At 47.6% G+C, this 22,184-nt stretch overlaps 1 protein-coding gene across 1 annotated transcript in view; it reads left to right on the forward strand.

Moving 5' to 3' along the window:
• Positions 1 to 448: 448 nt before the first annotated feature.
• ATP6V1B2 (ATPase H+ transporting V1 subunit B2) overlaps positions 449 to 22,184 on the forward strand; it is a 46,271-nt gene continuing 24,535 nt past the window's right edge. Inside the window, exons 1-8 of the mRNA XM_088443393.1 lie at positions 449 to 703; positions 12,814 to 12,869; positions 14,059 to 14,157; positions 14,468 to 14,561; positions 14,690 to 14,767; positions 14,982 to 15,121; positions 21,813 to 21,914; positions 22,004 to 22,101. Of these exons, the coding sequence (XP_088299519.1) occupies positions 586 to 703; positions 12,814 to 12,869; positions 14,059 to 14,157; positions 14,468 to 14,561; positions 14,690 to 14,767; positions 14,982 to 15,121; positions 21,813 to 21,914; positions 22,004 to 22,101 (785 nt within the window). The 5' untranslated portion in view covers positions 449 to 585. The remainder of the gene's footprint in view (positions 704 to 12,813; positions 12,870 to 14,058; positions 14,158 to 14,467; positions 14,562 to 14,689; positions 14,768 to 14,981; positions 15,122 to 21,812; positions 21,915 to 22,003; positions 22,102 to 22,184) is intronic.

Below are 22,184 nucleotides of genomic sequence, written 5' to 3' on the forward strand. Positions count from 1 at the left end.
ATCGTCTACTATAGACAATAAAGAACTCAGCATCTGTAAGGGATGTAGAGGTTCTAACAGATGTATTTCCCAATTTTTCCATGATAAGCATCTCTCCTTGTCCTACAGTCAGGGCTGGGAGAGAGTGGGTACAATTCTTCTCAGTTTATCCTCCTTAATTAATTACTGATAATTCACAACACCATGTTCTCTCAACAATATTAATTTCTACTAGATGTCATCTACTAGATGACACACTAGATGTGTGTCAGCACTAGGGAGTGAGGGCACATGTTCAGCACCAGGGAGTGAGGGCACATGTTCAGCACCAAGGACAACAGCCTAAGCAGCCACCGGAAGTGCGCCATCTTACTACTCCTCCAGCATGAAGCCACCGGAAGCTGTCTTGCATAGACACACTACGTCCCAGCCTCACTCCGCCAGCTGGGGCTGTGCCCGGACCAGTCACAGTCCGGTTATTCCAAGCTCACGCGGCCACTCTGATCCGGGTACTAGCGGGCGTGCTGACGTCACGGAGTTTATAAGTAGGCGTGTCCTGCCCTGTCCCAGCGACTCATCTGTCACACAGCCGGAGCTGCAAAGAAGATGGCGGTGCGAGTGATGCGCGGAGCGGACACCGGGGACAGGGGCGGCCCGGGGAACCCCGCAGCCAGGGAGCACGTCCAGGCCGTCAGCAGGGATTACTTGTCCCAGCCCAGGCTCAGTAAGTGTCACCGGGAGGTGTAACGTGGGCTCAGCTCCGGTGCTCCCCTAGCAGAGGTGCAGGGAGAGTGGGAGCAGGCACTACAGGGGGTGGAACAGCAGGGTAACCTGCTATAAGGACTGACAGGGAATATAACACCAGATGCAGTGCCCAGCATCTATCTAGATCGGTCTGTCTATATATGTGTGTATGTATATATATATATATATATATATATATGTTTTGCACAGTCTAATATCCACTCTATGCATGCAATATCTATTTAGATCTGCTGTGTACAGAGCTGGCTGGCCCTTGGCATAGGGTTGCCGCTCGATGCCCGTTACCAAACGGACCTTGACGTCATCCGTTACTATCCAAATGGACATAGCAACCTGTGGCGAGCGAAGCGAGCCACCATGCCCGAAGTGTGGCGGCCGAAGCAAGTTTCTACTATTGGCGGCCAGATACTACAGTTGAGACAAAATAATAGCGCTGTCAGGGCATGGAACCGCATTTCTGCCCTCACAGACGTCACGTCTGAGTCCTTAGCTGAAGGGGAAATAAACTCAACCCTTGGCATAGGCCATATAGTCAATTTCTTAGGGCGCCATTGCTCCAGGGGGTGCTCAGCAAGCATAGCTGCCGCCCCCGAATTGTTCAAGGTTCTCTGGCTAAAATCTTGTTTATGGCACCAAATTGGTCAGGGGCAACTCTGGCTATGTATCTCCTATCTGTTTAATGTATGCTATGTGTATGTAACTAGGGGTGTATGTGGCTATTGTATTGTGTAGTCTCCGGGAGTGGAAGAGGGGGGCTGAATCTTAATTTGTGCACGTTGGGAGCAGGCTAATGCTGTGCAGTAAATGGCCTGCACCTATTGTTATCTCCATAATAAGGTTGAATATTTTTGTTACGCAATCCTGAATTCCCCAGTCTCTTGCTTGGTAGATGTGTTTTACACTGTTTAGTATCACAACACACAGTATCACTTTTATGTTTATACTAAGTTGTGTTTCATGCTCCACCGTTTTATGACTCTGAGTAGTATACACATGAGCGGTGTAAGTTTATAGAGGGTAAATACAATGCTACATGTTTCATTTGTCTAACTGTATATTAGTTGTAACATTCAGTGTACAGCTGGGAATGTATCCTTAGGTATAGCATGTAGTTGGGAATATATCCTTGGGCATAGCATGTAGTAGTGTGTAGCAATGTATAGCTGGTAATCTATCCTTAGTTATAGCATGTAGGGTATAGCTGGTAATGTATGCATAAGGGGCCTATCCATTTAACAACATGAAAGTCTGAATGTCCAGCGTTGAGGTGCGGGCACCGCACTGAAAGACGTTCACTGAACGTCTTCAGTGCAGGAGCCCAACCTCCCTATCTATTAACATGTGGAACCTGACGATCGTTCTCAGGTTGACCAGCATGTTCGATAGTCGGGGTCGGCAAGGACCCAGCGTGCACGCGCATCGCTGGTCCTTGCCGGCTATCCACTTGCAGACTTTCTGTATGATCCGACTAAAACCTCCTGGTTTTGGTCGCATCGTGCAGAAAGTCGGCAAATGGATAGCGTGTAGGGTATAGCTGGTAATGTATGCTTAGTTATAGCATGTAGGGTATAGCTGGTAATGTATGCTTAGTTATAGCATGTAGGGTATAGCTGGTAATGTATGCTTAGTTATAGCATGTAGGGTATAGCTGGTAATGTATGCTTAGTTATAGCATGTAGGGTATAGCTGGTAATGTATGCTTAGTTATAGCATGTAGGGTATAGCTGGTAATGTATGCTTAGTTATAGCATGTAGGGTATAGCTGGTAATGTATGCTTAGTTATAGCATGTAGGGTATAGCTGGTAATGTATGCTTAGTTATAGCATGTAGGGTATAGCTGGTAATGTATGCTTAGTTATAGCATGTAGGGTATAGCTGGTAATGTATGCTTAGTTATAGCATGTAGGGTATAGCTGGTAATGTATGCTTAGTTATAGCATGTAGGGTATAGCTGGTAATGTATGCTTAGTTATAGCATGTAGGGTATAGCTGGTAATGTATGCTTAGTTATAGCATGTAGGGTATAGCTGGTAATGTATGCTTAGTTATAGCATGTAGGGTATAGCTGGTAATGTATGCTTAGTTATAGCATGTAGGGTATAGCTGGTAATGTATCCTTAGTTTTAGCATGTAGGGTATAGCTGGTAATGTATGCTTAGTTTTAGCATGTAGGGTATAGCTGGTAATGTATGCTTAGTTATAGCATGTAGGGTATAGCTGGTAATGTATGCTTAGTTATAGCATGTAGGGTATAGCTGGTAATGTATGCTTAGTTATAGCATGTAGGGTATAGCGGGTAATGTATGCTTAGTTATAGCATGTAGGGCATAGCTGGTAATGTATGAAGCTTAGTTACACTGGAATTCATTGTGAAAGCTTTCTAACATCATGTGATCAGCTGTATCACATGTCTTCCTCGTCATGTGACCTCCCAGCTCACCCTCATGTCTACAATTCTATGGGCAGCTTATTGTGAAATTCTGTATGCTGTGACAAGTTACATTTTCAGATATTTCTTTTTTTTTTTTTTTTTCTTATAAAATTATTAGGTAAATATTTGTGCCTCTGATGTTTAAGCAGTTGAATAGTTTTTCCCATTCTTTTCTGCAGTATTAAGTTAAGGCGGCCTAGTTAACAAATGTTTTATTTTCTGTATTTTATCCATAGAATGCACAACCTATGTTTGCTACGGGTAGCAGTCCCGAAGCCGTTGGACGTAATCCCGACCGCCGGCTCCCCGAATGTCTAATCCCGGCAGGGAGCATGACACCCGGCTTACCCATCGGACAGCCACCGGGGGGGGGGGGGGGGTGTTAGGTTAGGGGATCCCGGGAGGGGAGGCTTAGGGTTAGGCATGTATGTATCCATATTGCTGGGTATATTTTTGTCTTTAATGAAAATATCCCAGCTATGTACAAAGGGGAACTCGCAGGGACAGAGGTTGCGGTAACCGCTGTCCCAGCAAGTTATATTCCCGGCGTTTAGTAGAAATCTTTCACAGAAGTGAGAGACTCCTCTGGGGGAAGCTGACACTGTGCACGCACACAGTCAGCTTCCGGAGCCAGTTGGGAGCTGCAGGGGAGAGATTAAAAGATCTCTCTCCTGCAGCTGGATCCTCCATAGGCTTACATTAGTTTACATCTGAAGATCATGTAAACTACTGTGGCTAAACTCCAAAAAGCTTCGCTTTTTGGAGTTTATTACATACGATTCAGTTCATAGTCCCCATTGATAATAATGGGTACTGCGATCTGCAGTGCTAATTAGCACTCTGCCAGAGATTTCTGTGAAATCTGTATTGTGACATTAGTACATAGGAACAATACATAAAATTATGCAGAAACTGCAGTTCCTGCATAATTCTTTGTAAAATCACCTCGATACATAGGCCCCTAAATGTATAAAGCATAATATTAAAATAGCAAATTACATCAATCGTGTGGTAATCTGTCTAATGATCAGATAATGGCACCTGCTGTGGATAACTATTAATGGGCTCGATTCAATTGGACGCAAATTAAATAGTGTCGTGAGTGAGCTCCTGGAGCTATACAATTCAGCGCCCTGTTAAGGATTACTTCTCGCACCGAGCAGAAATCCGACAAAAGTACAGGCACGATGCTGTTTTCTTCCCTTAGCGCCGCGAAAACAGCATCGCACTGGACAGTTTAGTCGGAGAATGGCCATTCTCACGACTAAACGCCCTGTTTAAGGCGTGAGGGGTGGGAGAACGGGCATTCTCCGTCCTAACAGCGCACAGAATTGAATAGCTCCTGGAGCGCCCTCCCGGCGCTATTTAATTTGCGTTCATATGAATCAAGCCTAATGAATCTCTTAAGATAATTAAGGTGGTTGTCAGTTCTTAAACAATTTGGCACAGAATGTCACTTTTTCATGCATGCACAGTTCAATCCAAATGATGGGCAGTGTCCCGTTATTGGCATAGCCTGGTGGAACTATGTGAATGAAGATATACTGTAGTCAAAGTAAATGTAAACAGTGGTGTCCCGCTTGGCTGCAATGATTCCTAAATGTTTTTGCACCTTGGTCGTTTCTCAAACCTCCTTTTGTTGTTAATACCGTACCTGGGTTTTTCTTCTTGTGGCTTAGTGATTGGAGCTGGGCTACAGGAGTGGTATAAGTACATTACTCAGTGTGGGCAGTGTGTAAGTGGGCACAGTGTAATGTCTGTACACACAATGGGGCAAGCAGAGACAATGACATGCATGGGGCAGTGTAATCTCAGTGTGGCTGAGGCAGAACTGGGGTATTATATGTATATAATGTCACTGGGGGGTCATACAGATCAATGGGAAGCAGCAGAGGAGTAGAACTTGGGGCACTATATATATATATATTGTTGTGTTAAAGGGATTAACAATTTGGAATGGTGTGATGGCATGTAAGTGATCTGAGGGACTTATGGGGATGTCTGAGGGCATGTGGGGGGATCTGATGGGCGTTTTAGGGATATGTAAGGTGATCTTATGCCATGTAGGGTGGTCTGAGGGACCTTCAAAGACATGGCGGGGTCTTGGTGTATTTAAGGGGCATGTGGAGAGGTCTGATGGCTATTTAATAGATGAAATAACAATAAATAATAATGGGACCCAGAAACAATAGCGTAGGACCCCACATTTTTTAAATGTTGGGTCCCTGGGACCCTCATAATTTGTGTCTCCGCACGATCACTGCTCTTAACTCCCCTTACACTGGTTCACTCCTTGGAGCCCATTAATCATTGTTTATTTGCGGCTTAACCCCCGAAAACACCAGTTTTCGGGGGGTAACCGCAAATATTAAGTTTCCGCCAGATGTATCACAGAGGGACCGCAGCAGATAACTCTGATACCTGCTGCAATCCCTCCATTCCTGCTGGCAGCCGCTTCCCCCATAGGTTTCTATGGGGGATGTGATGCTGCCATATTTACCAACTTCTGAAATGTGATGTATTCCAGAGTTTGGTCCCCGCAGCTAGCGCCATCTGATGGTGTTAGCCCATTGTAGCCAATGGGTTACACATGGCGAAACTTACCGGGAGAGGGTTCCTTAGGAACTCTCCCCCCGGCGATGGTGGCCACACGTCTGCAGTCAGCAGGACTGCGCATGCGCTGCAACTCCCACAGCAGCCCGGGCACATCGCAGGGACGGGCTCCTTTGCTATTTGTACTGTATTGTCTTATTGTTTTGCTCTCTCTACGGCGCTGCGGAACACTTGTGGCGTCCTATACATAAAATGTAATCTATATTGTAAGATCTTTACTCTACTGTGGCTTTGTCTCAGGATAAATAAAGTAAAGGGGGGTATCCACTTAGCGATTTAACCAAGCGATTGCACGATAACGACGTCATTATCGGGCAGTCGTTTGCAAATCGCGCATGCATCGGGCATGTTTTGGTCGGAAGCGACCAGCAATGCGCGTGCCCGCTGGTCGCTTCCGACATTGCCCGTTCATGCTGGTAAACCTGACGATCTGGTCAGGTTCAGCATGTGCGGGGATGAGGGATGTGCCTGGACTGAACAAGTGAACGTTCAGTCTAGGCACATCACTAGATATACAAACGAGAGCACAATTGCAATGTCGTAATCGTGCTCTCGTTTGTATATCTATAAGTGGATACCCGCCTTAACACACAGTGCAAAGTAAAAATAAGTTCCAAGTACTTGATGCATCAGGTGGTTTTTATTCTAGTCAGAGCATCACCCCAAAAACAGAAACTTTGTATGACCTGTGATCCGTTGTAGTCACTGACTAGTCTGCCTGTAAAATACTGAGCACTGGTTTGTGCCTACTTAGGCTTGCCTGTCTCATGTACAGGACTGTTTACTCCAGTAATGTAGAGGAATGTATGCTAACATCGGCTGTGATGTCCTCTGTTACTGCAGGATCCTGTATTATAGATAAATGGGTGACCTGCTGCAAGAGAGGCAGGTGGGGGTCTCTGTACCGTGCACGGTTTATGTATAGGGAGGGTTAGTGGTCAAAGTCCCATGACCAGTTTCCTGGAAAAATGAGGATTTCATCTGTGGGTGACACAACAATTAGAGAAGAGGAAATGAAATCTCTGCTGGGGAGGAGGGGATGTTACATCCAGAAGCACAAAGATGTGTAATACACTGAAGTGCCAAAAGTCATGGGATAGCAGTATGTAAAGGTAGGCGGCGTCACTGTACTGTGGCATCTTGGAAATGCCCAGACCTGCATGAGTTGTAACCTGACATCTCATGAGTCAGTTTGAACACCGGCTAGGCTGCTCATGGCAAGTTGATGTGAATTATCGCAGTTGAATGGGGCATGATAGTGGGTGCCCGACGGATGTGACATTCCATTTCCGAAGTTGTGCGGACATTCAGCATTCCTTGATTGACGGTGTCACATGTGTACTGGGAGTACTTTATGGGAGGCATTACCACCCACAGTGGAGTGGCCGACCACGGGTGCTTAGTGATCGTGACCAGCGGCGTCTGGCCAGAATTGTCCATGGTAACAGGCAAGCGACACTGGCTCAAATCACTTCGACATTCAATGCAATAGGTACTGGACGCATATCCAGCAGGTCAGTGCAGTTGTGTTTAGCTTCCATGGGATATAGGAGTAGAAGACCCCACCAGAGTGCTGCTGTTAACACTGACACCGGACACATCGCCTCACACAGGCTCATGAAGTCGCTAATTGGACCCTGGAGGACTGGCAACCTGTGGCGTGGTCCGATGAGTCACAGTTCCAGTTGTTTTGTGCTGATGGTAGAGTTCGGGTGTGGTGCAGATCCCATGAGGCCAAGGACCCCAGTTGTCGTCATGGCACTGTGCAGACTGGTGGTGGTTCCATAATTGTATGGGGGTGTGTTCACGTGACATGGGTTGGGTCCGCTGATCCACCTGAACAAGTCATTGACCGCTAAACGCTACGTTGCATTGCTTGATGACCATTTGCAGCCCACCATGAACTTCATTTACTCCCACAACGATGGAATATTTCAGCAGGATAATGCACCGTGTCATCCAGAATTGGTTAGAGAAGCATTCTAGAGACTTCTGACGAATGGTGTGGCCACAACGTTTATCCCACATGAACCCAATCGAGTGTTTTCGGGGCATGGTGGAGAGGTTTATTCGCATCCAAGATCCTGTACCAACAAATATTAGGGAGCTGTGGAAGCTATTCAGGATGCATGGGTCATTATCTCTCCGGAGGTCATTAGTCCATTGTGGAATAGATGCCAGGGGCTCCTATACGATACTAGGCGTCTATCCCATTACTTTTTGTCACTGCAGTGTGTGTGTGCGTGTGTATGTATGTATGTATATATGTGTGTGTGTGTGTGTGTGTGTGTATATATATATATATATATATATATATATATATATATATATATATATATACACACACACACACACACAAAATGAACCCTTATATCGCGCGTACACTGGTTCAGCTGCACCAATTAGGTGGACCTCTGCTGGTAGAGGACATAGAAATGGAGGAGAAGGAGTACCTTTGGTGCGCTACAACTTTGAGTATTAATTGAATAGAAGAAATTTCCACCACTTAAAGGGATTTATTGCAATATTAGCTGTTGGTCAAACACAACCTTCTAGTTAGTCTTGAAATCACCATGAGTTTATGTTTTGGATATTGTTCCTAAAATAAAAGCCCTATGGTAGCCCATAATTCTTATTCCTGAATATTTTATTCTTGGTATATCAACAGAGGTAAAAATATAAACAATTTACAAAACAAATAAATACATAAATAGCATAAAACAACTTTTAGTAAACCTGCCCCAGTACAGAAGGATAGATGTTATCTGCCACCTACACCTTTACAGGTGTGAGCTCTTAGGTGGACTTCTTATGTGGTAGGTGCAGGTTTTTCAAAGCATTGACCCTACGCGTTTCGTCCACCTATGGGACTTCATCAGGGGTAAACACAAAAATGGAACTGGTCTGAACAAACACTTGATGATATGGAACTGGTTAGAACACTCAGTAGTATAAGCTTATTTTCTGTCCCTTGATAGGGAGAAATTCCTAGAAAGGCTTTTAAAAGCCAAGTAGTTCTCATAAAGATTTACTGGAACGATTAGATGGATGTTTCTCAACCAATAAATGTAACCAGATTCCTTAATAGCAATTTAAATTTGAAGATGCATCATATACTCCCAGTGTGTAAAAATGATGAGACCCAGTGCCAAGCAAGTGGTAAAACTCTATTCAGTCCAATGAAGTGTATGTCTCCCTCTGTTAGCAGTAAATGTGCGCTCAGGCAGCCATAAGGTTGTATTAGGTTTTGACTCCTAGTGGTTATTTTCTTATATGCAGCAATGAAGTAGACCGGGTTGAAGGAGATGCAGTTGCGTAGGGTGTCCACTGGGGCTGAGTTGTCAGAGCGCTGTGGCTGTGCAACACATGGCCGGGCAGTGGAACGCATAGTTGGAACGCATGACGTCATCAGATGCATCCGGAGCATAAGATGCTACTGGATGCACCCGGAAGTATGAGAGCCCCGGCGTGGTCCGTGGGGGGCACACGTCGAGGTGGAACGCATGACGTCATCAGATGCACCCGGAGCACATGGTGTTTCCGGATGCACCTGGAAGTATGAGAGCCCCGGCGTGGTTTGCTTGGGACACACGTGGAGAGCACCTGGCTGCGGAATATGTAAATTGATTGCGTTGTTGAGCGCGCATTTAAAGTGGTTTGAGGTGAGTGACACTTTTAGTTTACTCGGGGTGTTACAGGTGGAGATGCTGTGTTGGTATGCTGCAAGTCTCTAACGGCCCAATAACAAAGGGACCGAGGTCGACAGACTAAAATGAGTATTCCTACACTGATTTTTTCATTATGATGGATTGCTTATGGAAGTTTTTTGGTTGAGTAGCGTTTTACCTACTTGTGCCAGAAGTTTAGACTTTTCCTACACTGGGTGGTGATGAAGATATTTTCTGCATTTTTTAAACAATTAATGTGGATTTAGGCTTTTCAATATTGCATCTTAGCATCAGTTTTTTCTGGAAAAAGTGTGCCCTCTTTTCTTGGAAAATATATATATATATATATATATATATATATATATATATATATATATGTATATATTTAATGTTGTTTTTTTTTTTTTTACTAAACTGAATAACTACAACAGTATCTGTGTTCAAGCATTGAAGACTCCTGAGTACATGTGTTGTGATTTCTTGATATGACAAAATGGGGATACTGGTATAGTGTTCACTCTAGCTCCGGCGGCAGGCAGGGCGCCGGAGCTAGAGAGGGCAACCTTGTGCGCGCGCCCGAAAAGGGGGTGTGGTCATGAAAAGGGGGCGTGTCTATAAGACGCGTCCCCTTTTCATCATACTTGGGGGCGTGCCCGGCACTTACGGACACGCCGGGCAGCCCCCAAGAGCTGCAGAAAGGGAGAATAGATGCCCGGGCGCATGCGCCCGTCACCGCACGTTTCTCCACCCTCCGGACACTGCGTCCCGCGGGTGAGGGCAGGGCGCTTTTTGCCCTCCTCCTGGAGGGCAGGGTGCTTTTTGCCCTCCAGAAGGAGGGCAGGGCGCCGCGCCCCGCTAAAACAGCTTAGTGGGAACGCTATGGTATCTAAAAGACTGATAATACTTTGGACAAATTTTTATGCTGACTGTACCCAGCCCTCCCTAACCCTATACCCTATTTCCCTATTGGCTTCACCTACACTGCTCCTAAGTTCTCTGAGAATATTACCTGTTGCTTTATTATCGATACCTGGTATAATATTGATTGTACCGGTCTCCCACTCATACACCTGTAGTAATATACACTACGGTAGCACTGCATTGACTACATACCATTACCTTGCTATGGTTAATATAACAGTGCTTCCTTTATGACCACTGCTATATTAACATTAGAGATTGTTTACATGGATTCATATTTGTGCTTCTCGATGTCTCTTGATTTAAAAATAAAAAAATAAGTCTGAAACAAATCAGTCACTCCTGGATCTTTAATGGTGTTAGTTGGAGGAGGTGTGTAAGTAGATTAAAGCCTTTCTGTACTGAGCACTGGGAAAACTTGTTTAAAAAAATTACATTAGTAATAAAGACAAAATCCTTTAATGCAAAACACCTTTAGGTTTTATTCAGGTAGCAGCAATGGCCACAAGGTGCGACCTACGACATAGGGGATCGCAGGAAGATCTGGGATGTTGCTGTACTGTAATTATCAGTGGTGTACACGGCCCCACGTCATCAGTAATTGTATACCCTGCTTCATTATTTTGCCTCCTGAGCAGTACTGGAAATAAAAGTTCTGTAGTTTGTGCATTCCGCCAGGAAAGTGTTCCCATATGTAATGAGCAAATGCATAGCAAGTCATTCTGAATGCGTCCATTGTTACAGCATCAGCAGATCATATGTAGATAATGATGAGCTGGGAAGTTGTCTCTCAGAGAAGCTGCAATCATTTCTGGCCAGCGCCGTCCCCCATCTGGGAATATACTTCTCTGGATCAGTCATTAGCTGAATTTCAGCATTCTAGTCTGATGCAGGACATACACCAGTGGTCCCCAAACTTGCTCCTCAGGGCACCCCAACAGTCCAAGTTTTAAGGATATCCATGGTGGAGCACAGTTAGAAACATAGGAACATAGAATTTGACGGCATGTAAGAACCACTTGGCCCATCTTGTCTGCCCCATTTTTAAACATATTGTTACCTCAACCCTTATTGATCCTTACTTCTTCTGAAGGATATCTAGCGTTCCCGCTAGGCTGTTTTAGCGGGGCGCGGTGCGGCGCCCTGCCCTCCAGAAGGAGGGCAGAAAGCGCCCTGCCCTAACAGCCTGCGGGAGCCGTCTTCACCCGCGGGTCGCAGTGTCCCACGGGTGAAGAAATATGCGGTGACCCGGTCACCGCTGGAGAATAGACGCTGGGCGCATGCGCCCGGCATCTATTCTCCCTGTCTGCTAGGCTTGGGGGCTGCCCGGCGTGTCCGTAAGTGCCGGGCACGCCCCCAAGAGTGACGAAAAGGGGACGCGTCTTATAGACACACCCCCTTTTCAATGACCACGCCCCCTTCCCGGTCGCGCGCGCCTTCGGCACGCACACGAACATGCCCTCTCTAGCTCTAACTCTAGCTAGAGTGAACACTAGATATCCTTATGTCTGTCCCATGCATGTTTAAATTGCTCTACTGTCTTCGCCTCTACCATCTCTGACTATTCCACTTGTCCACTACCCTTTCTGTGAAGTAATTTTTCCTCAAATTTCCCCTGAACCTACCACCCTCCAGTTTCAGAACATGTCCTCTTGTTCTAATACTTCTCTTTCTTTGAAGAATGTCTCCTTCCTTTACCTTGTTATAACCCTTTATATATTTGAATGTTTGTCATGTCCCACCTTTCCCTTCTCTGCTCCAAACTATACATATTAAGATCTTTTAGTCTTTCCTGGTACGTTTTGTGGTGTAGACCTTGCACCATTTTAGTTGCCCTTCTTTGTACTGTCTCTAATGTAGTAATATCCTTCTGGAGATAGGGCAGTTGGTGTAATCAAAATGAATGAGGTATTAAGTCACCTGTGTTCAATCATGGATATCCTTAAACCCTGTACTGTTAGGGTTCCTTGTGAATAGAGCTTGGTGCTATATATCTGTTATCCTATGTGTTTGTAGATTATGTTGATGCTATGTGACATGTATCTCTGTAATGTACTTTTTTTTTTTAGCTTGAATCGGATGTCACGCAAAATTTAAGCTGGCACAAGTAGTTTCCCCCTCCCCCACTCCCTACCAAGTAGCCCAAACCTTGCTCTGTGAGAGCTTAAAATAGCCAGCAATCCTCATTAAAGTACCTATTGGCTGCTGTATGTGTAAATCTGATTCACTGGATGGTCCCATGTGATTCTCGCATGTGTCCTGGCCACCAAGTACCTGGCTCCTTTCAAATTGACCACAGTTCTGCCGTTGGGGCCCAAAGAATAAACCCAACCACTTGGGCAACTTTATGACGTCTGTTTCTCAAGACCATTGGATACTGTAGATTACAATGTGCGTATTGTCTTTGTGCTGACCTGCCTGTCTTTGTTTTACAGCTTATCGCACAGTGTCTGGAGTCAATGGGCCTCTCGTCATCTTGGACAATGTCAAGGTAGCTATTGTTTTGTCCTATTTTATAACACAGGAAATCTGAAACTCATTTAAGCTGCCCATATATGCAGTGCTCTGATCACCAGTTAGGTTGTGTCAGACTAAACCTTCCCACAGCGTATATATGTACCCTAAGCATATACGAAAACTATATTTTTACTCCCTTTCTGGATGTTACCTTGGAGGCACCATTTCTTCCCCAATGCATCCACCTGCAGTAAATGTATGTAAATAATGCAGGTAGGGTTGGGGGGGGGTTTAGTTTCTTGCATTGTATTCATATAACATGCTAGTGTGAGGCATGACCGTGCTGCCGGTGGATGAGACCTACTGTAGTTTTGACAAATGCATGTTATGAATGAGTACAGAAGTTTAGTTTGCAGAACATAACGTATTTGAAGCCAGTGGACGGGGCCTCCTTGATTAAATAGTTGACCCGTTCCTATTCTCTTTGCCTCTCCCTTTGTCTCTGCCGACAATAAAAATGTCACCAACGTTTGATTAGACTTCACGCATGGTCACCCCAAGTGTGGAAAATGTAGTTCTCTTTATGTAAGAGTTTGGAAAATGTTTCTAAATATACAATAGTTTCCAGTGTTCTAAGGCATCTTGCAAATATGTGTGACATGCCTCATGCAATGTGCAGATTAATGCAGAGCGATTCTGTATGTACACATAGGTGGTGCGAGAATTTCAGGCAATGCTCCAGCTGTTCCCTCTACTGGGCCTAATACAGAGTTCCATTTATTTTTACAAAACGACGATCAGAATCAATCAACGTGGATGTTGTGTTTCTGTGGCTTAAATCACACATTTACTAACAGACATTTTGATTTTGTTTATTATTAAATGTGATTTAGCCCCAGATACACAACATCCATGTTGTTCGATTTCTGTTTATTTGTTTTTTAAATTGATTTTAAATTTATTAAAATCGAGCGTTGATAAATATACCCCATAGAGTTCCTTTTACAAAAATAAGTAAGCATTATAAAAAGCCGTAAAATGAGATTGTTCTCTCCCTTTTTTTTTTATTTTTATACAGACTTCTATACTTCACATCCACATTTAATTCCCCTTAAGCCATAACGTCATTCATTTCTCTCCCCCGTTTTTTTTTCCATTCTCCCATATTTCCTGCTCATTCTTTTTTTTCATTTGTCTTCTCACCTGTTTCTGTGCCGTCTTAGTTCCCCAGGTATTCTGAGATTGTGTACCTGACCCTCCCTGATGGTACAAAGAGGAGTGGGCAAGTGCTAGAGGTCAGCGGGTCAAAAGCAGTTGTACAGGTAAGACCACCCTCCTTCATAGTTATACCCGTCTTGTCTCTCAATATAAAACCTTTTTTTTTAAGAGTATACAACCAATGTTTCATTACTTTAAAATCCATCTTATGATTTGCTTTACTAGCAGTCTTGAGAAGTATAGTCCCGTGTCTGAGATCTGCTTCATTAAAACGTTGCCACCTTGCAGTGATTGCTGCAACTTGTGGTTCTCCAACAAGTGTCCGATTCTCATCCTACGTTGTCCTAGGTTTGAGTGGTTATAGTGATCTGACTTGTTTCCCTTCTCCATCTGCATTGTCTCTCCCCCCTGCAGGTATTTGAGGGAACATCTGGAATTGATGCCAAAAAAACCTCCTGTGAATTCTCTGGGGATATCCTAAGGACTCCAGTATCTGAAGACATGCTGGGTATGTGCATACTTTACATGTTGCTCCATTAAAACTACACTGGAGCCTAATTTACATTACATAGTATATATGTGTGTGTGTAACATGTACCCCGGGGTTTTCATGATGTCCTTTCTTCATTCTCTCAGGTCGTGTGTTTAACGGCTCAGGGAAGCCCATTGACCGAGGGCCTCATGTGTTGGCTGAGGATTATCTGGACATCATGGGTAAGTAAGGCTCTCCAAATCTTATATCCTATGTCATCTGTGACCATGGCGAGGGTAACTCTGTTTAAACTCTGCTTTGTCAGTTATATTGAGTGTTGAATTTTAGAACCCAGTCATTGCTGTAGACTTACAGAACTTCTTTGGTTTACTTATTAGTATTTTCTATATGGAAGTACCTGCATGCCTGACTTCACATGTACTGTTCCCCCTGCAGGGCAGCCCATTAATCCCCAGTGTAGGATCTATCCTGAGGAGATGATCCAGACGGGGATCTCTGCCATTGATGGAATGAACAGTATTGCTCGTGGCCAGAAAATCCCCATCTTCTCAGCTGCAGGTCTCCCTCATAATGAGGTGAGCGGAGGGATCTTATACAAGTAGAGAAGTGTTTTTATTTTTTATTGGAATAGAACAGCTTGCGTCAAAGGACCACTATATATCAAATGCTCCCTTGTGTATAGTGGTTACTTATAACATTGGTAATACAGTATACCTTTTGTAAAAGCTTCTGGACTTTAACATACAGATGTGCCCTCTTGGCGTGTCTGGTCCCGTGACACGACAATGCATCTAGTAGCAACGTGATGTGACTAGGACGCACCAGGAGAATGTGTGGATTAATTTGATATGTGACGCTTGTATATCTGTGTGTGACTGAATCAGCATGCAGTGTGCTACGATGCAGCGTACGTAGCTTTTTCTACTTCAGGGTCCATAAAGTATCCACAGGATACCTTGGGGGGGGGTATAGGTGTGACGTCAGTCGCAGGGCACCAAAGAGTTAAGCTTTCAGCCTCCCAGGATGCACTAGGTCCCCCTCCTATACCCCGCCCCCGAGCCAAGGCACCTCAGTTTAGTTTGGTGCCCAGCCAGAGTCGGGTGCACCTGTTGGAGTGGGGGCTAGAAGAGCCCCTGAAGCTTTTTCTTCATGCAGCTGTGGCTGCACATCTGGATGAACAGCATGGACAGTCAGTCCTGACGTCCATGCTGTCTTCCCTACACCCCGCCGGTACCAGAACGCCGGTACTGATCCGGGGATGCTGGTGGGCATCTGGGGTCACAGCTAGCGGTGACCCCAGATGTTCCGGACCATGGCCGGATTCAAGGGGGACAGAGGTAAGCAGCGGGGTCCCGCGGTGGGTCCCCGTTGATCACATGGTCCTAAGTCCCCAGGCAGGGGGCTCCCTGGGGACTGGCTGCAGCGTGGAGCCAGGCGACCAACCTGCGCTTCCACTACCCCCTGGGACAGTGGACCGCAGCAGAGCGGTAGCGCTGCGGCGTCCCAGGGGTTAAATGCATGCCAGGGGAGCGCGCCTTCCCTGTCTCACAGCCGGCGCCTCCCCCGCTGCACACAGCCCTCTCTGCACTGTGCTGACTGGCCCTGTGTCAGCGCTCCTCCCCCAGGCCAGCCTTCTCTCTGCTCCTTGGCGGCCATCTTTTCAGAAGCATGGTGAACGCTGCTGGAAGCCTGCATTGGAAGCATCGTGGTCTGGGTCCCCCCGCATACCTCTCCTCCGCTGTGGTCAGGTCTGTGTATGCAGCGCTGTGTCCTACCAGGCCCTGTGTCTGTGTAGTTGAGTGATCAGCGCTGTTAGTGCAGGAATTGATTTTCTTTGCATTGTATGTGACTGTGCTAGCGCTGCTGCCTGTAACTTTTCTCCTCAAGACTGTCAGCTTTATTACTGTCCCTGTTCTTTCTGCTAAGCCCTTGCGGTGCGGTGCTGCAGGGTGGTCTCTCGCCTATTTAATATATAATTGGTGAGAGGGGTCACATACGTGGTGCCATCATGTCTGAAAGTGATTTTCCCCTCCAGCTACAGTGTACCACGTGTAAAGTACCGTTAGCGGAGGGGGAGGGTAGCGCGGAGGGCCTTTGCCGGCAGTGTTTGTCCATGGCGCGGCCTCTTACGGTTACAGCACTGGTACAGGAGCCGCCCTGGGCTTGTTTCGCTCAGGCGCTAACAGCTTTAGTGGGCCAGTTAGCTCCGCAGCCCGCGTTTACTCCGATGGGTACCCAGCAGTCTGTGGTGTCGTCACCCATGCAGGGTTTCCCACGACAATTGGTGGTACCCCACAGTCTCCCTATTTCCCCGCTCCTGGTTTCTCAGGAGCCAGCGTGGGTTAACTCCCTGACGAGTTCTGTACAGCACTTGTCGGATGTGTTGCAAGGGAAGTCTGTGATGCGGCCTCATAAACGGCTGTTGGCGTCTCTGTCCGCTCCTTATGAGGATGACGAAGGGACGTCTGATGATGGGGAGATTCTGGATCCTTACGATCAGGAACCTCTCCATACTAAGGATGCTGATGCTAAGTCCAAAGTATATATTCCTGGACTTATTCGGGCGGTCCGCACAGCCTTGGTGATTGAGGACGAAGTTCCCCCAGCGGCTAAGTCTAAGTATGCCTTTTTCAAAGACGTGAAGGGCGATGCCACAGTCTTTCCTCTTTCGGGTCAGTTGGTGGACCATTTAGAGGAGGCGTGGAAACAGCCTGGCAAAAGATACCAGCCGCAGAGACGCCTGGCGGTGGCTTATCCGTTCGCGGATAATTATTTTGCTAAGTGGGAATCCCCTCCACAGGTGGATTCTCACGTGACCCGTCTTGTCCGTAGTGCCACATTGCAGATGCCATCCATGTCCTCCCTTAAGGATGCTACGGACCGCAAGGTAGAAATCTGCCTGAAGTCCGCTTATTCCCTTGCGGGGGGGGGCAGCACGGCCAGCTATGGCCATTTGCTGGGTTGCCAGAGCGATGGAGCGCTGGGCGGATTCATTAGAGGCTTCTTTTGATTCCGACTGTCCGGCCGAACAGGCGGAGTTGATTGGCAATCTCCGTGATTCGGCCACCTACATCAACGAGGCGGCTCTAGACATTAGTACTCTGGTGTCTAGAATTTCTTCGGCAGCGGTAGCTGCTCGTCGCACCTTGTGGCTGCGATCCTGGAAGGCGGACGCAGATTCCAAGAAGGGTCTGGAAGCGTTGCCGTTTACCGGAGAAGTTCTCTTCGGTCCGGATCTGGATAAGATTGTGGCCACGCTGGCGGCAGCCAAATCGGCTTGTCTCCCGTCGGCCGCTGCTCCTTCTGGTTCTGGACCATCGTCCTTTCGGTCATCTAGGGCCCAGGCAGGCCCAAACCACAGTCGTTTCCTCGTCAGGCTGGCCCTAGGAAATCGGTCAAGCCCCGGAAGCAGGCATGGAGTACCAGACGTCCGGCCCCCAAGCCAGATGACAAGCCTGCGGCCTGACGGTCCGGGTCTCCCTTTGGGGGATCCCAGGGTGGGAGGCCGCCTGCTGCAGTTCGCCCAGTGTTGGTCGGTCACTACGACAGACACTTGGGTTCTGGAGGTGGTCTCCCACGGGTATGCCCTCTCCTTCCGGCACAGACCCCCGACTCGATTCTTCACCATGGGTCTACCATCAGACCAGAACAAGGCTACGGAGCTGCGGAAGGTATTGCACACTATGCTCCAGGCTGGAGTTATAGTGCCTGTTCCATTCTCCCAGAGGGGCCAGGGTTTCTATTCAAATCTTTTTTTGGTACAGAAACCCAATGGGTCGTATCGTCCGATTCTCAACCTCAAAGCACTCAACAAGTCTTTGCGGGTACCGAAGTTTCGGATGGAGACCCTACGGTCCATCATTCTGGCGCTGGAACCGGGGGACTACATGGTGTCATTGGACATACAGGACGCTTACCTGCATGTCCCTATTCTTTTGCGCCATCAACCGTTCCTCAGGTTTGCAATCCGCAGCGACCACTTCCAGTTTCGGGCGTTACCTTTTGGCCTGGCGACAGCACCGCGTGTTTTCACCAAGGTGATGGCGGTCATGGCGGCTTCTCTGCGGCTGCAGGGAGTCCGCATGTTGCCGTACTTGGACGACCTGTTATTGGTGGCGGGATCTCCAGAGCTCCTGTTACGCCACTTGGACCTGACCATTGCCCTGCTGCAACGGCACGGCTGGCTAATCAACTGGCAGAAGTCCACTCTAATCCCGTCTTGGAGCCTTATTGGACTCGGGACAGCAAAAGATCTTCGTGACGGAGGAAAAGATCTCTGCTTTGCAGTCAAGGGTGCGCAGTTGTCTGCACAGCCGCCGGGTGTCTCTACACTCGGCAATGAGGTCACTGGGCTCCATGGTGTCGGTGTTCGACATGGTGGAATATGCCCAGTTTCACTCCAGACCTCTGCAGCACCTGATCCTGTCAAAGTGGAACGGGCTGCCTCAGTCTCTGAAGTCCCAGACGATTGTGTTCACCCCGGAGGTTCGCCTGTCCCTTGCTTGGTGGTTACAGACGACTCGCCTCAGCGAGGGACGTCCGTTCTGGGTTCCACATTGGGTCCTGTTGACAACGGACGCCAGTCTTCTGGGCTGGGGAGCAGTTTCGGGTCCACATCTGTTCCAGGGCAGGTGGACGCCGACAGAAGCGGAGCTTCCAATCAATATCTTGGAACTCTGTGCGGTCTTCAATGCTCTCCAGCAGGCACATCGGTTTCTCCAGGGTCACCCGGTACAGGTCCAGTCGGACAACGCTACCACCGTGGCCTACATAAACAGGCAAGGAGGAACCCGAAGCCGGGCGGCTCTCGTAGAGGTGTCTCGGATCCTGGTTTGGGCGGAGCGCAATCTTCCGGCCATATCAACGGTCTTCATCCCGGGAGTGCTCAATTGGGAGGCGGACTTTCTAAGTCGCCAGGATGTTCATCCGGGGGAATGGTCCCTGCACCCGGACGTTTTTCAACTACTGGTGGACAGATGGGGTCTTCCAGAGATCGACCTCATGGCGTGACGGCACAACAACAAGTTGCCGGTGTACGGGTCTCGCACAAGAGACGAAGGGGCGTCTCTGGTGGATGCTCTGTCCGTCCGGTGGACGTTCCGGTTCGCATACCTGTTCCCTCCGGTCTCCCTTCTTCCACGGGTAATCCGGAAATTCAAACAGGAAGGAGGGACGCTCCTGTTGATAGCTCCCGCGTGGCCCAGACGGCACTGGTTCTCAGACCTTCAGGGTCTGTCCGTGGACAGTCCTCTGCGGTTGCCGCTACGACCGGACCTCCTGTCTCAGGGTCCTTGTCGTCACCCGGACCTGACTCGGCTGTCTATGACGGCGTGGCTGTTGAGACGGCCATGCTGAGGTCCCGGGGGTTTTCCAGCTCTGTGGTGCGTACCATGTTGCGAGCTCGGAAACCGTCTTCCGCGAGGATATACCATCGCGTGTGGCATACATTCTTCCAGTGGTGTCGACCGAGAGGTTATGCACTGCGGGAGTTTCGTCTGTCTCGGATTCTCGCCTTCCTGCAAAGCGGGACTAGATCATGGGCTTCGCCTTGCTTCTTTGAAGGTACAGGTTTCGGCCCTGTCTGTCTGGTTTCACCGTAGGATTGCTACAATCCCGGATGTGCGCACCTTTATGCAAGGTGTTGTCCGCATTCAGCCGCCCTTTGTTCCACCTGTGGCGCCTTGGGATTTGGCTGTGGTCCTGAGGGCTCTCCAAGGACCGCCGTTTGAACCACTGGGATCAGTGGATCTTAAATGGCTAACAGCTAAGACTGTTTTCCTTCTGGCTATTGCTTCGGCCAGACGTGTTTCTGAGTTAGGGGCTCTTTCTTGTAGACCCCCTTTCTTGGTTTTTCATGGGAACAGGGCAGTACTCCGCACTCGGCCCGAGTTTCTTCCCAAAGTTGTTTCCCAGTTTCATGTTAACGAGGAAATCGTTGTTCCGGCCTTTAACTCACCGGGTCTTTCCGTGGGTGAGGCCTCTTTGGATGTTGTGCGGGCCTTAAGGACTTATGTTGACCGCACTTCTTCGTTTAGGAAGTCGGACGCTTTGTTTGTCCTCTATGGCTTCCGTAAAAAGGGTTGGCCTGCTTCAAAGCAAACTTTGGCAGCCTGGATCCGTATGGCTATTTCTGAAGCTTATCTTCATGAAGGCCTACCGGTTCCTCCTTCTCTGAAGGCTCATTCCACTAGGTCTGTGGGTCCTTCGTGGGCAGCTCGACGTGGTGCCTCTGCAGTCCAGATCTGCAAGGCTGCTACGTGGTCCTCTGTCCATACCTTCGTGAGGTATTACAGGTTTGACACCTTTGCCTCTCAGGATGCTTCCTTCGGGCGGCGGATTCTCCTTTCTGCACAGGAGCGTCCCCACCCTTAAAGGATACTGCTTTGGGACATCCCCAAGGTATCCTGTGGATACCCTATGGACCCTGAAGTAGAAAATATGAGATATGGTAAGAACTTACCCTTGTTATCTCTATTTCTACGAAGTCCATAGGGTTCCACAGGACTCCCGCCCTGTCGCACCTGTGCTGCAGATGGGCTTTGCTCTGGTTACCGGTTTTCCGTCTCCCTCTGGTGAGAATGTGATTCTTGTATGTGTCCAGATCTTTGTTTTCTCTCTTCCTTCTCCTCCTCCGGCCTATGGCTTGGTAACTAACTGAGGTGCCTTGGCTCGGGGGCGGGGTATAGGAGGGGGACCTAGTGCATCCTGGGAGGCTGAAAGCTTAACTCTTTGGTGCCCTGCGACTGACGTCACACCTATACCCCCCCCCAAGGTATCCTGTGGAACCCTATGGACTTCGTAGAAATAGAGATACCAAGGGTAAGTTCTTACCATATCTCATATTTTTTTCCATGCCAAGTTCCGTTTTCAGTCTGTCGCACACAGATATACAAGTGTCACATATCAAATTGATTAGTCTACAAGGCATCCTAGTCACATCACATTGCAAATTAGATGCATCTTTGGCAAATGAAGACGTCCCATGCTAGCAGAGTTACACGAGACCTTGAGTCTCACTCGCGACAGGCAAGTCGTGCCGTGTGACATATTGAGGCTAGGTGTATGAGGACACATCTGTATTTGCAAAAAAAAGAGAATCACGGACAATAAGTTTCTCCATACGCCCATCAGACTATCTGGCAATTAACACATTGGATCAGGATGAGGTAACACATTAGATGCCCAATACCTGCTGTTTTGAATGAATACTTTAAGCATGAAGGGGTTATATATGTTCTCATGTTGACTGGCCGTCTGTCCTATCAGATTGCAGCACAGATCTGTCGCCAGGCAGGCCTGGTAAAGAAATCAAAGGACGTTATGGATTACAGTGAGGATAACTTTGCCATTGTGTTTGCTGCCATGGGGGTAAGTAACTGAATATAGATGGCAAACAGCGTCTGTATTCCTGACTGTAGTCTTCTCATTTCTATATATGTCTCTCTTCCTCCTCCAAGGTAAACATGGAGACAGCTCGGTTTTTCAAGTCCGATTTTGAAGAGAACGGGTCAATGGACAATGTGTGTCTCTTCCTGAACTTGGCAAATGACCCCACGTAAGTGCAGAGCCTGAATTCTGTTAAATAAGTCTTGATATGTGTTTTGAGACTGTTTTAGTGCACTGCACCCTGTGCAGCTA

The sequence above is a fragment of the Taudactylus pleione genome, unplaced genomic scaffold (assembly GCF_031769625.1).
Source record: "Taudactylus pleione unplaced genomic scaffold, aTauple2 ptg000329l, whole genome shotgun sequence".
Lineage (NCBI taxonomy): Eukaryota > Metazoa > Chordata > Amphibia > Anura > Myobatrachidae > Taudactylus > Taudactylus pleione.